General features: G+C 41.3%; 1 protein-coding gene across 1 annotated transcript in view; it reads left to right on the top strand.

Moving 5' to 3' along the window:
- LOC124789427 (maltase 2-like) overlaps positions 1-15597 on the top strand; it is a 37925-nt gene that overhangs the window by 14257 nt on the left and 8071 nt on the right. The window contains exons 4-6 of the mRNA XM_047256775.1: positions 1090-1218; positions 4756-4943; positions 11344-11545. Coding sequence (XP_047112731.1) covers positions 1090-1218; positions 4756-4943; positions 11344-11545 — 519 coding nt within the window. The remainder of the gene's footprint in view (positions 1-1089; positions 1219-4755; positions 4944-11343; positions 11546-15597) is intronic.

The following is a 15597-nucleotide window of genomic DNA, read 5'->3' as shown; positions in this document are numbered from 1 at the left end:
GTGAAAGGGTAAAATACTGCTTCACCGACGAAGAGTTGTTAAATGATATTCACAGCCCCCTATTCTCAGGTGAACCACAGTTTCTGGTATAGACTTGGGCCTCACAGTGAGTTCATGTAAACCTGTTGAGATAGCGTTGTGAAAGGAATTAAGCCATGGGAAAATTTTCCACAATTTCCGCCCAATGTATCCTTTGGCTATCAAACACCATTCCGTATCTAATTTGTGTTTGTCATTTCTATGTAAGCTTCAGCAGCCAGTTGTAGTTACTAAAGGTAGAACTTGTCAGTATTTAGTAAACTTAAATACGCCACTCTTCTCATTCAGACTCCCTCAACTATTCACTGTTTTTCTTTTATTGTAGTGGAACATGAGTAGCTTCACTCAGGGATATATTTACGATTAAAGCGAGTGAAGGCTTGCAGTATCGGCCAAAACAAGGAAAAAGTTTAGTACACATCGGCTCTAAAATGCATACCTTAAGAGCTATGAGCACTTCACCTTTGCTATTGTATCATTGGTGCTCATACTTACTGGGCATCTTTTTTACACTCGCTGCCGGCTACCATTCAGCAAGCTGGAACTGAGTAAATTTTTTTATCGTTGTGGCCCATGCAATCTCTTCCAAAAATATGAAAACCGAACAGTTTGCAGGGGGCTCTTCATATTGGAGAGCGTTGTCCAGCTAGATTATGTGATCGTGTAAAGTAAGCTCCGTTGCCTCCTGCGTCACGTCCCACGGAAGCTTGTGAACGTTAACTGATTAACTAAGTAGTCAACTTTTAGTTACTCATTCGAGTACTTGATCTATGACAGCGATTCGAAATTCCACTGTGTATCTTTCCTCATACGCACATTCCATTTCGAGGCTTGTGGCTTCGTCTTCAATGTCTATATGACAGCCTTACATGAGGATGAACATTTCTTACAAGCCACATTTTCAGGAAATTTCGTGGAATGGCTGCCTGTAGACACGACGATGACCAATGTTAAATCTCTGTGATATGTACAGTTGAGGGGGGTACTGAAAGTTGTACGCGAGGTAATGTACTGAACACAACTGACTCAACTGTTCTCTGCGATTTGCAGCCCAACCAGTTCGACCAGCAGACGGCGTGGGAGTGGAACGACGCCCGCCAGCAGTACTACCTGCACCAGTTCCACATCAAGCAGCCCGACCTCAACTACAGGAACCCTGAGGTCCTCGCCGAAATGGAGGTACCCACACCGTCTCTTTCTTTCTTTGCGGACTCTTGTCCCCAAATATTTACGCTTCTGCAATATGAGAAACCTGCATGTTCTTCAAAGCGGAGACGAATGAGGTACTAGAACTACAATCATGTAAAACTGTGCGCCTCACTGTTAAAAAATTTGGTAAATATTTTAGAACTATGTAAATTCATACGGGTTTATATTTCAGTGGATTAAAAATTTTCACGGACTCATCGTAAATACTATGGTGCACACAAAAAACATAATTTGAGTCCAGTAACAAGTTATTGTAATGGCGGCTGATTGGTAGTGACTAGTATGAATCGTATTATGAAGTATCATGTACATAACGATAAATAAGGAACCAAAACATGTATACAGGGTGTTTGGAAATTCCAGTTATAAACTTCTGGGGCTTGTAGAGGGGAGTGAGTACGTAATATTTTGAATTGGAACCGATGTTTGGGAACGTACTGTTTTCGTTCTGCGACGGTTCCAATCAGATGTTTTACTCCTCCACTTCTGTTTGAGGAATCGAATGAGACGTAATACAGAAAATTATTAGGTAACAGTTCGAAAGGAAACGTAACGAGACATACATTTATCACTTACGCACACATGTTTGTATCAATACTTAAACACTACGTGCTTACATGGTTACATTATTCCAAAACAAAAAGGAACTCAGCATACTGTCCGCACAGAGCAGTACTGATGCATTAAAACAACGGTTGGCGGCTACCATTTTTCTTACAGACACTGTAACTACGAAGTACGTTCTGATACACACTCTCTGAGCTACCTGGTGCCGGTTTCTAGTGTAACTGCCAGAACTCGTGCCAGCAGATCTTCGTCTGCATCCACAGGAGACGTTAAGTGACCTCAGGCGGCCGTATGACGTAGTACACATCACCCTGTCTGCCCTACTGCATACCAGGACAAGCAATGCTGAGACTTTTCTCCTTCCCTCAGCAGACGTGAAGGCGTTACATATCTGAATTTAAATTCCTATTCAAAATATTCTCCACTCATTCCCCTCTACAAGTCCTAGAAATTTATAACGAGAATTTCCAAACATTCTGTATAATAGATTCTAGAGAGTTTTAAGACAGCAACAGTCTTTTTAGTGCATGCGTTCCCACTTTTATTTCTACAATTTAAAGACTTTTGCGTCTGCCACTTGCCACCGATTATTAAAAGAAGAAAGAAGCCAGACAATAATAACAAGTAAATCTGTGTGAAAAGAATCACTGATGAAGAATTCTCTGCTTGCCAGTCGAGTGTCAGGTTCGTCTTGGAGCAAAGTTTAGACAAATTTCATACTATTATCATCAGCATTGTCATCATTATCAGCATCGCGTACAGCGTTGAGCGTTTCACCTGAAGATGGCTAGTAATTAACTTGTAAAATGGTAGGTAGTTTCGAGACGAAACTATTACTCGGCTGATACAAGAGAAAAGATTTCCTCGCTGAAATTTGCCAAGAAAGCAAGCCGTATCAAACACTGTATTCTTTTCCCTTTCACCTTTTGATCTTTTCACTTATTGCTATTATTTTTCCTATTCAGTTGAACCACTTTGCACATTGTAGTTATCATACTGTGCACAGGCACAAATTAAGTCTGAGTGCCCCAATAATTCCAGATAGTATTTGAGAAGTAGCGGGTAAAACTAGAAGTCTGGAACAGCTGTATGATGAGAGAAGAGCATCTCAGAAACCGAGGTTTTATGTGCCGACTTCTTTGATTTGCAAAGTTTATGTGTACCGTATGAATATCAAGAGTTCAGATGGAAACCCAGTTCTAAGCAAAGAAGGGAAAGCAGAAAGGTGGAAGGAGTATATAGAGGCTGTATGCAAGGGCGATGTTCTGGAGGACAATATTATAGAAATGGAAGAGAATGTAGATGAAGATGAAATAGGAGACATGATACTGCGTGAAGAGTTTGACAGAGCACTGGAAGACCTTAGTCGAAACAAGGCCCCGGGAGTAGACAACATTCCATTAGAACTACTGACAGCCTTGGGAGAGCCAGTCCTGAGAAAATTCTACCATCTAGTGAGCAAGATGTATTAGACGGGCGAAATACCGTCAGACTTCAAGAAGAATATAATAATTCCAATCCCGAAGAAAGCAGGTGTTGACAGATGTGAAAATTACCGAACTATCAGTTTAATGAGCCACGGCTGTAAAATACTAACACGAATTCTATACAGACGAATGGAAAAACTGGTAGAAGCCGACCTCGTGGAAGATCAGTTTGGATTCCATAAAAATGTTGGAACACGTGAGGCAATACTGACCCTACGGCTTATCTTAGAAAATAGATTAAGGAAGGGCAAACCTACGTTTCTAGCATTTGTAGACTTAGAGAAAGCTTTTGACAACATTGACTGGAATACTCTCTTTCAAATTCTGAAGGTGGCAGGGGTAAAATACAGGGAGCGAAAGACTATTTACAATTTGTACAGAAACCAGATGGCAGTTATAAGAGTCGAGGGGCATGAAAGGGAGGTTGGGAAGGGAATGAGACAGATTTATAGCCTGTCCCTGATGTTATTCAATCTGTATACTGAGCAAGCAGTAAAGGAAACAAAAGAAAAATTCGGAGTAGGAATTAAATCCATGGAGAAGAAATAAAAACTTTGAGGTTCGCCGATGACATTGTAATTCTGTCAGAGACAGCAAAGGGCCTGGAAGAGCAGCTGAACGGGATGGACAGTATCTTGAAAGGAGGATATAAAATGAATATCAACAAAAGCAAAACGAGGATAATGGAATGTAGTCGAATTAAATCGGGTGATGATGCGGGAATTAGATTAGGAAATGCGACGCTTAAAGTAGTAAATGAGTTTTGCTATTTGGGGAGCAAAGTAACTGATGATGGTCGAATGAGAGAGGATATAAAATGTAGACTAGCAATGGCAAGGAATGCGTTTCTGAAGAAGAGAAATTTGTTAACACCGAGTATAGATTTGTCAGGGAGTCGTTTCTGAAAGTATTTGTATGGACTGTAGCCATGTATGGAAGTGAAACGTGGACGATAAGTAGTATAGACAAGAAGAGAATAGAAGCTTTCGAAATGTGGTGCTACAGAAGAATGCTGAAGATTAGATGGGTAGATCACATAACTAATGAGGAGGTATTGAATAGAATTGGAGAGAAGAGAAATTTGTGGCACAGCTTGACTAGAAGAAGGGATCGGTTGGTAGGGCATATTCTGAGGCATCAAGGGATCACCAATTTAGTATTGGAGGTCAGCGTGGAAGGTAAAAATCGTAGAGGCAGACCGAAAGACGAATACACTAAACAGATCCAGAAGGATGTAGGCTGCAGTAGGTACTGGGAGATGAAGAAGCTTGCACAGGATAGAGTAGCATGGAGAGCTGCATCAAACCAGTCTCTGGACTGAAGACCACACACACACATGTGTACCGTTTTTGTCCAATACGAAAAGTTCTGTTTGTAGTGTAGGACTTAGAACCGATCCGTGAGTGACCAGCCAAACGTCTGCCCTGACTGACTGAATACTGGTCGTTTTCAGGACGTGCTGAGGTTCTGGCTGGACAAGGGCGTCGACGGCTACCGCATGGACGCGGTGCCGCACATGGTGGAGAAGGCCGGCTTCCCAGACGAGATCCCGGGCGACCCTGACCAGCCGTACAAACATCAGCCGGAGACCTACGTCATCATACAAGAATTCCGCTCCGTCGTCGACGAGTATGATGACAGGTAAGCCACCATCCCCTATTGCTCGTGATGTTCTTGTACCCGGGCTGCCTAGAAACTCCTTTATTGCACCCCACACTAAAATAAAATGTCTAGGATTCAATCCCCGGTTAGTCCTAGAACTTTTTCCATGTGTCACTTACCAGTTAGCTTCTGTCTCGAGATCTTAGGCCGACGATTGTTTGACGAATTTCCTATCGTTTAGCTAGGCACTTGTGCTGGTAAAAGGTCAGGAAATTCATTAAAAAGAGTTGGCCCAAGATCGGAGACAGAGGCCGAGAGACAATACGCCAGCAAGTGGCCACGCATGTTACAATAGTTATTATCACTTACCACTTCTTTTAGGTGGCTGTGGTGGTCTAGTAGCTCGCTAGATTGCGGCATGGAGGTCATGGGTTCGATCATCGATGGAGTGACGATCTTTTCCTTGTTCCATTCCCTCCAGGACGGCCCCAGACCCACTCAGCTTGTTATGAAATGAGTACAGGTGTGTTCTCCGGGGGCAAAACGTGGCTGGGACGATGGGCCCTCCACCCTCCTTGTGCCATCGCGAAAAATGGCTGATCTCTGTCTGCAGTCATGCCAAGAGCCTGGTCATGGACTTGTGCAACAGACTTTACCTTACCACTTCTTTCACCGCTGGCTATACAGGGTGAGTCACCTAACATTACCGCTGGATATATTTCGTAAACCACATCAAATACTGACGAATCGATTCCACAGACCGAACGTGAGGAGAGGGGCTAGTGTAATTGGTTAATACAAACCATAAAAAATGCACGGAAGTATGTTTTTTAACACAAACCTACGTTTTTTTAAATGGAACTCCGTTAGTTTTGTTAGCACATCTGAACATATAAACAAATACGTAATCAGTGCCGTTTGTTGCATTGTAAAATGTTAATTACATCCGCAGATATTGTAACCTAAAGTTGACGGAAGAGACTGGAACAGCACATTACGTCCACATGCTAACACCTTTTTATTGGTCTTTTTCACTGACGCACATGTAGATTACCATGAGGGGTGAGGTACACGTACACACGTGGTTTCCGTTTTCAATTACGGAGTGGAATAGAGTGTGTCCCGACATGTCAGGCCAATAGATGTTCAATGTGGTGGCCATCATTTGCTGCACACAATAGCAATCTCTGGCGTAATGAATGTCGTACACGCCGCAGTACATCTGGTGTAATGTCGCCGCAGGCTGCCACAATATGTTGTTTCATATCCTCTGGGGTTGTAGGCACATCACGGTACACATTCTCCTTTACCGTACCCCACAGAAAGAAGTCCAGAGGTGTAAGATAAGGAGAACGGGCTGGCCAATTTATGCGTCCTCCACGTCCTATGAAACGCCCGTCGAACATCCTGTCAAGGGTCAGCCTAGTGTTAATTGCGGAATGTGCAGGTGCACCATCATGCTGATACCACATACGTCGACGCGTTTCCAGTGGGACATGTCCCTGCAGATGCTGCTCGCCGACCGTGGCCCTTGTTTGTTACAACACGCAACTGAACGTCGGAGGTTTCAAGCATCAACTTTAGGTTACAATATCTCCGGATGTAATTAACATTTTATAATGCAACAAACGGCACTGATTACGTATTTGTTTATAAGTTCAGATGTGCTAACAAAACTAACGGGGTTCCATTTAAAAAAACGTAGGTTTGTGCTAAAAAACATACTTCCGTGCATTTTTGTATGGTTTGTATTAAACAATTACACTAGCCCCTCTCCTCACGTTCGGTCTGTGGAATCGGTTCGTCAGTATTTGATGTGGTTTACGAAGTATATCCAGCGGTAACGTTAGGTGACTCACCCTGTATATGTTAATGTTACAATTGCTGAGATGCCCCTTGCCTCGCAGTACACGTTAAATTTGAAACACGTCGCCTCTTTCCGCAGGGACCTGTTTCGTAAGTCAGCAAGTGCGCCCCTCGGCACTCAGTTAGTTTTCGAAAATATCGAAAGATGGTATGTCTGGCTGACTGCCACGGCTATCTCTGAGCCGCCTTGCGCGGTCGTCTCATGAGCGTAAGGATTCTGGCATGTCGGAATCAATCAAGGCGCTCGCCGCGAAAATTTTAATTTCAGTCAACGTGGTCCCAATTCGAAGCCTATCTGGTGCTAGTTACCGTACTGTGCGACGAAGACATAGATCTGTGTTTTCAACATGCTTCTTCATGTACATGGGTGAGATCGCTGCATGCTCCTGGCTCAATCTGTGTATTTCATGCGTGTTCCTTCAGTTTCTAGCAGATCTTATTGTTCGATTGTTGTTTATGCAGAGTAAATTCTCACATTGCGTACATGTTTAAAGGGTAATGAAAGTCAGTATTTCTTTGTGACTTCTGCGAAACCACATGGCCAGGTAGACAGAGATATCCAGTTCAACACATCCTTTAGTGCCAATGCCCCCCCTTCCCCCCCCCCCCCTCTCTCTCTCTCTCTCTTTCTTTCTGTCAACTAATAGTAGGGAAAGCGCTTTCGTTGCAGTATGTTTGGTCCTGTTATGTGGCTAAACAATCAATGAGTTTGTGCAGAACCTGAGACGAAATGTAATTGCCAATATGAGATTGCCAACCCAATGAATATTAGAATATCTTTCTACCAAAATCTGTGTTTGTCTTTTCATTGCATTAAATGGAGTCCTTTGTTTCGCAATACAGACACGAGGCTTTATTTGTTTGCATCAGTACTGGGTTTCCCCGTAGGACCTTTTTTCCATTAAACGAATATGCTTCATAAGAAATGGACGTGCCTTGATTTTCCACGCCTTACTGCGCCACACACTCTTCTTCTATCTATTTACAGTTGTTAGATAAGTGACGTCATGTGGTTTGCCGTATATGCAGGTCGGAACAACGACATCATTACATCAGTCTTCCAGTACAAATCTTATCGTTACTTACGGGTTTTAAATGTTGCCCTAGATGTTCAGGTTCAGATCGTACAGGAGGAAAATGCATCTGTCTTACAAAATTTTCGTCTACAAGATGAGGCCCATTAAACATCTATTAATTAATGCAACAGTAGTCCTGGCTACGATTTATTAATTGGTTTCCTTCAGAATCGTTTCAGTGAAATTCCCGCTATGCTTGCGAAAGCACCATCGTTGTCACTAAACCTTCCAAATCGGATGAATTTCTCAGTTGGATGGTTTGAAATCAGGATGAAACCCATTCCAAAGCTTCAATTGAAAATTTTGCTTAATTTTTCAACAGGACTATACACTTTCAAACTGTGGGATACATTATACAGGGTGTTACAAAAGGGTACGGCCAAAATTCAGGAAACATTCCTCACACACAAAGAAAGAAAATATGTTATGTGGACATGTGTCTGGAAACGCTTACTTTCCATATTAGAGCTCATTCTATTACTTCTCTTCAAATCACATTAAACATGGAATGTACTGAACGTACCAGCGTGACTTCAAACACTTTGTTACAGGAAATGTTCAAAATGTCCTCCGTTAGCGAGGATACATGCATCCACCCTCCGTCGAATGGAATCCCTGATGCGCTTATGCAGCCCTAGAGAATGGCGTATTGTATCCCAGCCGTCCACAATACGAGCACGAAGAGTCTCTACATTTGGTACCGGGGTTGCGTAGACAAGAGCTTTCAAATGCCCCCATAAATGAAAGTCAAGAGGGTTGAGGTCAGGAGAGCGTGGAGGCCATGGAATTGGTCCGCCTCTATCAATCCATCGGTCACCGAATCTGTTGTTGAGAAGCGTACGAACACTTCGACTGAAATGTGCAGGAGCTCTATCGTGCATGAACCACATGTTGTGTCGTACTTGTAAAGGCACATGTTCTAGCAGCACAGGTAGAGTATCCCGTATGAAATCATGATAACGTGCTCCATTGAGCGTAGGTGGAAGAACATACTGACGAAACTAAAATGAGCTCTAACATGGAAATTAAGCGTTTCCGGACACATGTCCACATAACATCTTTTCTTTATTTGTGTGTGAGGAATGTTTCCTGAAAGTTTGTCCGTACCTTTTTGTAACACCCTGTATTTGGCAACGTAAGTCATTTTGGGGTTGGCGAGGTCATATTATATCCAATTGGCCCATGCCTAGTTAAATAAGCACTAAAGTGTTCATACCAGTCTTCGGGTTAAGAACTGTATTACCTTACACTATAACACTGGGAGTTCAGCAACGTCAGCTGTAAAGCGCATCAATACCAGGTATGTGCACATCACATTTTAACTGAATGCATCTTATATCAAAATTCGAGGGCTGGAAGCGACTTACCAGCTGATCTGCCCTCTATTTCAAGAGACAATGAATAGAATGTGGTTCGTGGTTCAGTATTCTATGTGATATCTCACCTTATACGTAACTTCTTAGGTAAAATATTTTAATGTTTTTTCAGGGCGATAGCTTCATCTTTTATTTTCCCATTGATCAACCAGGCAGTGTTCCCCTTCCGTTAGTCTGTGTTTTTTAACCATAAAATGACTATAGATATGTCATTATGTCTTGCGTATGAGAGCGTGGGTGAAATTGAGTGTACAGGATGGCTGAGAGTTACATTTTGTATTTTACCTGTTGATGTATAATTTCAAAAAAATCCGTTTTCCCTTAGTTTAGAAAGGTTGCTGATGCTGTTGAGCGCCCTCTAGATACCACCATCACCAGTTTCAGCAAAAGACTCGGTGACTCTTGACAGTGCATGGTCCTTCTGTACAGCATATTAATCTGAATTTTACCTGTTGACACCGACGACAAAGCTAATCGGAAAACATAAAATGTGAATATGCCTGGGAATAAAAATTGTTATAACAAATACAAGGTTACAACAAATGACTGAAGTGATTTCATAGATTTCCTGTAGGTATATTGTTTAATATATTGTCACTGGACTTTGCAGACACGTATAAAATCGCAAAAAGCTTATTCTTGTTATTTTACAAGTACTCCATATGTGCCCCTTACTGATTCTGCTGACAAGTAGATAGCCAAATTCTTCCCATGTTCGACGCAGCATGTCCCTATCAATCTGTTCAAAGGCACTGTTGATGCGAACTCGCAGTTAGGTAGGTTTGTTGGCAGAAGAAGGGTAAACGCTGAATGTTTCACATAATCCCACACAGAAACATCACATGTGGTTATGTCGGGAGAGCGTGGAGGATGTTACATGAATTGCTGATGATCACACTCATCACGACCGCTCCATAGTCTTCTCTGTTTCCTATTTAAGCATTCACTATCATCCTGGAAGTAGGGTGGAGTACCATTCCGTTGGTAGATGAAGCCCACATTGTCGGTATCTAGTTGCGACATGAGCCAATTTTCCAGTATGTCCAAATATCCGTGTCCTCTAACGGTCTTCACGCAGAAGAGAAAGGGCCCGTAAAATTTAAGCTCGCGAGACTGGATTCAACACATTCAACTCTTTGGTAAGTGTTATTCGCCTGTTATAAACCACTGATATGACTGTGTTTTTAGCTCACCATGCCATTTTTCGGCGTCTAAATACTCCCAGATGCCCGCTCGTGGCAGAAATCTGAAGTGCAGCTACAAATTTTGAGTTTATATGTAAGAATCATACAATGTAAGCTTTCACGGCCGGTATTGTCTTCACTTAAAACTTCCGGGCTGATAGGCCGTGGTCGAAGTATAAAACTCTCTCCTGACGCTTCGTCTCCGACTGCGGGAGACATCCTCGGAGGTAAAGCGGCGAACTGTAAGAATGTTGGGTTTTGTGACAATATGTCAATTAATGTAGCTACTAGTGAATTTATGAAGTCGTTTCAGTCATTTGTAATAAACTTGTGCAGTAATAATGGTAGTCTCTAAAGGATAGAAGTGTATATTTCATCAAATGTGTCTTTCAATGGTCCTCTAAGACTGTGAAAAGTTTGGGTTTGAGGGGGTATTGCTCAGGACCTCCAGACTGAATCGACACAAGTGTTCAGTTTGTTTAAATTTTTCGAATCGTTATGTAAATGCATATCACTCTTTGCTGGCTACCTCGATCACACTTAAAATCGATATAAATAGCCGGTTAACTCATAAATATTGTTGGCAAACACAAGGCACATTTTACGTAAAATTCCTATCATTAGCTGCGATAAAATACAAATATTTGAATCTGTTAACTACGATGGTTACATGAAAGAATAGAGAGCTACGAGACGCACAGGAATCAAAACTCGGTATTCCGGATTTCATGAATAGTGAACTAATAGCACCAACCGGCCACGCATAACAGACTTCACGAAATGTACTTTACCTGCATCCACACGATACAGATGTTCCCCCGTGGAGCTCTGAGGCATCTAAGGTGCTGTCAAAGGGAAAACGAATGTCATGGTCAGCGATGCTGTCAGTAAGTGTCCCAGATCAGATGACGGTGTAGGATGTTGGTTGATCTTCCAGGACGATGATGACCGAGGCCTACGGAACGGTGGACCAGATTATGGGCTACTACGGTAACGCGACCAATCCGGGGGCTGACTTCTCCTTCAACTTCGTGCTCATCACCGACCTCAACGCCGAATCCACTGCTGAGGACTTTGTCGAAATCATCGGCAACTGGATCGATGTTGTCAACCAGCGTGAAGTGTGGTCCAATTGGGTGGTATGTTAATTCTTGTGATTGCTTCCTGTGTTACGATGTGTCTTGTGTTCCTCTCTAGCTTTAAACCACATACCTTACAGTAGAGGTATAGAGCGATGTAAGTTGCATTGGCGGCTTGACAATTAACTTTTGTATATACGGTTTCCAAATAGCGAGTACAAACCGAAAACCCATTTAATGAAAGTAACTTTACTGGGTTCTTACTCGTCACCACAGATGAATATTACCTTGCTACAGTTTAGCCTAATAACAGCATATCTCTGTGTCTGGAAAAATTTAAAAGATATTCGAGTCTCTCTCACCATAGTTTCGCGTATCGCAGGACAACACCTCTACGAGCTGTAGAACACATTCTCTCCGTTTCCGTATTTGCAACTTTGCAGGTAAACTAATTACCCACACTGAAATTTTCAAGTCGTATTCAGCGTAATTTGACTGTTAACACGAAGGATGGACTAAGAGAAAGAGAGACCCATATTGAAGTTCTATTATTTACAAAAGACGGATGGAGCAAATGTAATTTGTAAAGTGCTTGAACGCACTATAATGAGCTACACCAAACTGAAACCAATTCCCAAAATTTTTGCTTTATGTCTTGTTCAGACGTTATTCATTCTGTAATAAATAATTGAAACAGTTGAATAGTTTTGTTTTAGTCTCACTGTTGTTCGTGCCCTAATCAAGGAGGTGATTTAACGGTTAGAAAATCTGGAAAGCTCAAACTCACAGAGTAAGAAATTGAATTACTGGTCAAATGGTTACAGTTGCATCCATTGTCTTACTGCTGTCATCTAGGATTAAAATGAATTCCTTAGCTCGAAGGAAATGTAGCTACATTTCTCATGACGGTAATATGGTACATGGTAAACTGTGTATTTCGCCATAAAGGGTGATTGAAAACGTTATGCACAAATTGAAGGAAACTAATAGAGGAGTCGAAAAAAAACGACTTTGGAGCGTTGGAGTAGGAACTTACGATGTTGGCTTGTGAAAGCTTTGGAATGTCAAAACAACGACAATCAGTGCACAAGTGATTACATTCAGCAGAGACAAGGTACTGTTTACCCAAAAACGATGTACATTACAGACAGTGTTCAAAATGGCGACCACTACGTTCAGTACAGGCATAGCATCTTCGTAGAAAATTCACCAGAAATCGCAGGAACCTCATCAACTCTTGAATTACCCGGGTGTGAAGTGTTCCTTCGTTGAGAACTGATGTCACGAGGCTTTTGATGTGACCCCCATAAAACAGTAAAGAGGCGTCAGATTAGGGGAGCGACGTAATCATACTACTGGTTACATAGGCATCTGATGATGCATACTAAGTGATTAGTCCACTGAGTTTAAGGAGCGTTTGCACTGAATGCCGCTGGTGTTCCAAACATTCTAAAGGTTTCACTGGCTCGGGGTTACTTTCAAGATCAAAAGTTCCTATTCCAATGTCGTATTTCGAACCTTCCACCAGTTTGTGAAGAACCCTTTGAATTACCCTGTATGATTGTATCTACTGCACTTTGCATAAGAAAATGATAGCGACAAACTTCGAGGGGTTGTAGAGCTTACCTAGAGGAACAAATTGAGGATGGAAATACATGTCTAAAAACGTCATTCAAATAGGCTACAGATCATCGGATTTATAGGGGCCAACGTTTTTGCGAATGCTTTCGATGCCGTCTAGTAACCTGAATGCCTTCGGAGCCATTGCGTGGAATTCTGCTTGCAGTTCGTTGGCCTAAAAATTAAAGGTCCCTGCCGAAGGGGTGGCGTGACGTAGACGTCTGACTGCTATAACTTTGATGTCCTTCACCGCCGTCGAATGAGGTTTCCGGACATGGGTTGCTATCGTTAGTTCTTTTTTTCCCCTCAAGACATATTCAACAACCTCTCGAAGTTCGTTGGTACAATTTTGTTATGACTATCATCTAGTGTCATATTATAACTAAATTATATCGAAAAACAATTTAGACTTAACCAACTGCAGTAATTCCTTTCTTATTGCTTTCCTTGTGTTTATCAGCTATTGAAGATCTTGATACTGGTGAAAGTGCGTTATTTAGTCATTATCATCAAATTTATTCCGCAAACGGCTGTTATGCTTATTAGTAACGATGGAACTAACAACAGTTCGTTCTGAAATGTAGGGCAACTTTAAAGGAGCCATTCCATAAATCTTGGTCGAGATTGGGACGTCTGAAGTGTTTTTGTTTCTGGGATAATTTTGTGCAAGACGAAAGTTGAAAACGTATCTGTTTGCGAGTTTGACACTACGAATTATCTCTTTTTACTTTATCTATTGTCTATCGATTGCATAGTAGTACTCATGAGAAAAAGCACACACAGCGGCAGATAGTTACTGTTAAGTTTTTTCTGTTCTAATGCAGTAAAAAGATATGCGTTAATGTTCGTGTTTATATGTGTAAGGATACTTATTATTTCTGAAAATATTACTGATGCACATTTTTATTATTTGATTTATTATTAAATTATATATATATAGTTCGTTCATCATAAATAATCTTTCCAGTTTGTGGAGAATGACGGATGGTTTGAGATCACTTATCGACATTACGTTGTTTGTATTTCGGATGTGGGTGGCTATCGCATTTGAGTGCTATAGTGTGTCTTTAGGAGTCAACCTGTTCTTAGATACTTTTCGAACTTTCAAGTAGTTTGTCCTACATAAATGCCATGTTCTTCTTGTTTGAATTTGAAAGGGCAGACACACAACAGGTTTGGCTCAAAGTAAAACGTAAGGGAGAGTGTTGTAGCTTGAGCATAGTGTACCTAGGAACACATGAATATTCCTGACCGGTATTTAGGTTCACATAAAGGAAGGCGTAGTACAGGTCGCCATAACCAGTTTCCGACATTTTCTACTGTTTTTGTTGTTGTGAGGCATGAGGCTGTGTTTTGTGTGGCGGTTGTAAATATTACAGGTTCTACATATTAATGTGCTGTGTGACACATTAAAGCTATTTGGAGCGTTTTGTTAATTCTTCAGATTTTTATAATGAGTAAACTAGCTAGATAATGTGCGGAGGGTTAAGCCATACTTCATGAGTCGTACACCATTTTGCGCCTTGAAACGGTAGGACTATGGAACATGTGATATGAAATGAACTGAAGTTTTTAGCGTCTAACTATTTTCCCTCTCTTGAAAATGGAAGTTTGTAAGAGCTGTCAATAACTTCCATTTCAAAACATTTTTGACTTGTAACTGGTTCTTGATAAAACTTCTTCTTAATTTGGTTTATCTTATTGATTATTGGGGTGTAGTACAGTTATGATGTAACAATCTATTACATTCAACATCGACAAGATTTTCTCGACCACAACATTTTAAAATTTGAATAGGATGTTTGTCCCTCGGTACATGACCACGTTTTAACTTGGAGCAGTTTTTCACATTTGGAAAAATCTTACTTTTCCGGAATAATTTTTGCGTTTTCAGAAAAAGACTGCAGCACGGGTAAAGTAAATGGTATCATTTCAAAATGGAATAATCAGTGTGTTATTAAACTCCTATTCCGTGGTAGGATACAGAAGTATTCAAAGATGCAACACTCTCCCCTACTATTCATATCATCATCAACCGGTCAGCCGTGGTAAACTGGAGTCTGTTTTTGAGTCATAAACAACCACAAATAACCACCAGATTGAGTCAAAGCGAAAGAATCAAATGTTACAAATTTCTTCAATGGTCTAGGCTTTTAGAATATCGAAAACACAAATCAGAAGTCGAAAATGTGTTTATAGGCTATGCATTGGACAAAAGTCGGATCTTAGCTGAAATGTTACTTGTTCCCTTTATCTAATCCGTATATCTTCCGTTGGTAATTTGTGCCGGGAACTGGGTGTTTATGTTGTCCTCATTATTTCATCATCATCATCATCATCATTATCATCATTCGTCACAGTGGCTAGATTGGATTGCGTAAAAAAATTGGACTGTGTAAAAATGGGGTCTTTGTACGGGCGCCGATGACCGCGCAGTTGAGCGCCCCACATACCCTACATCATCATCCCATGGTAATTTCATATGTGTAATA

Source organism: Schistocerca piceifrons, chromosome 1, assembly GCF_021461385.2.
Source record: "Schistocerca piceifrons isolate TAMUIC-IGC-003096 chromosome 1, iqSchPice1.1, whole genome shotgun sequence".
Lineage (NCBI taxonomy): Eukaryota > Metazoa > Arthropoda > Insecta > Orthoptera > Acrididae > Schistocerca > Schistocerca piceifrons.
Note: the sequence above shows the minus strand (reverse complement) of the source record. Positions and strands in the feature narration are given on the sequence as shown.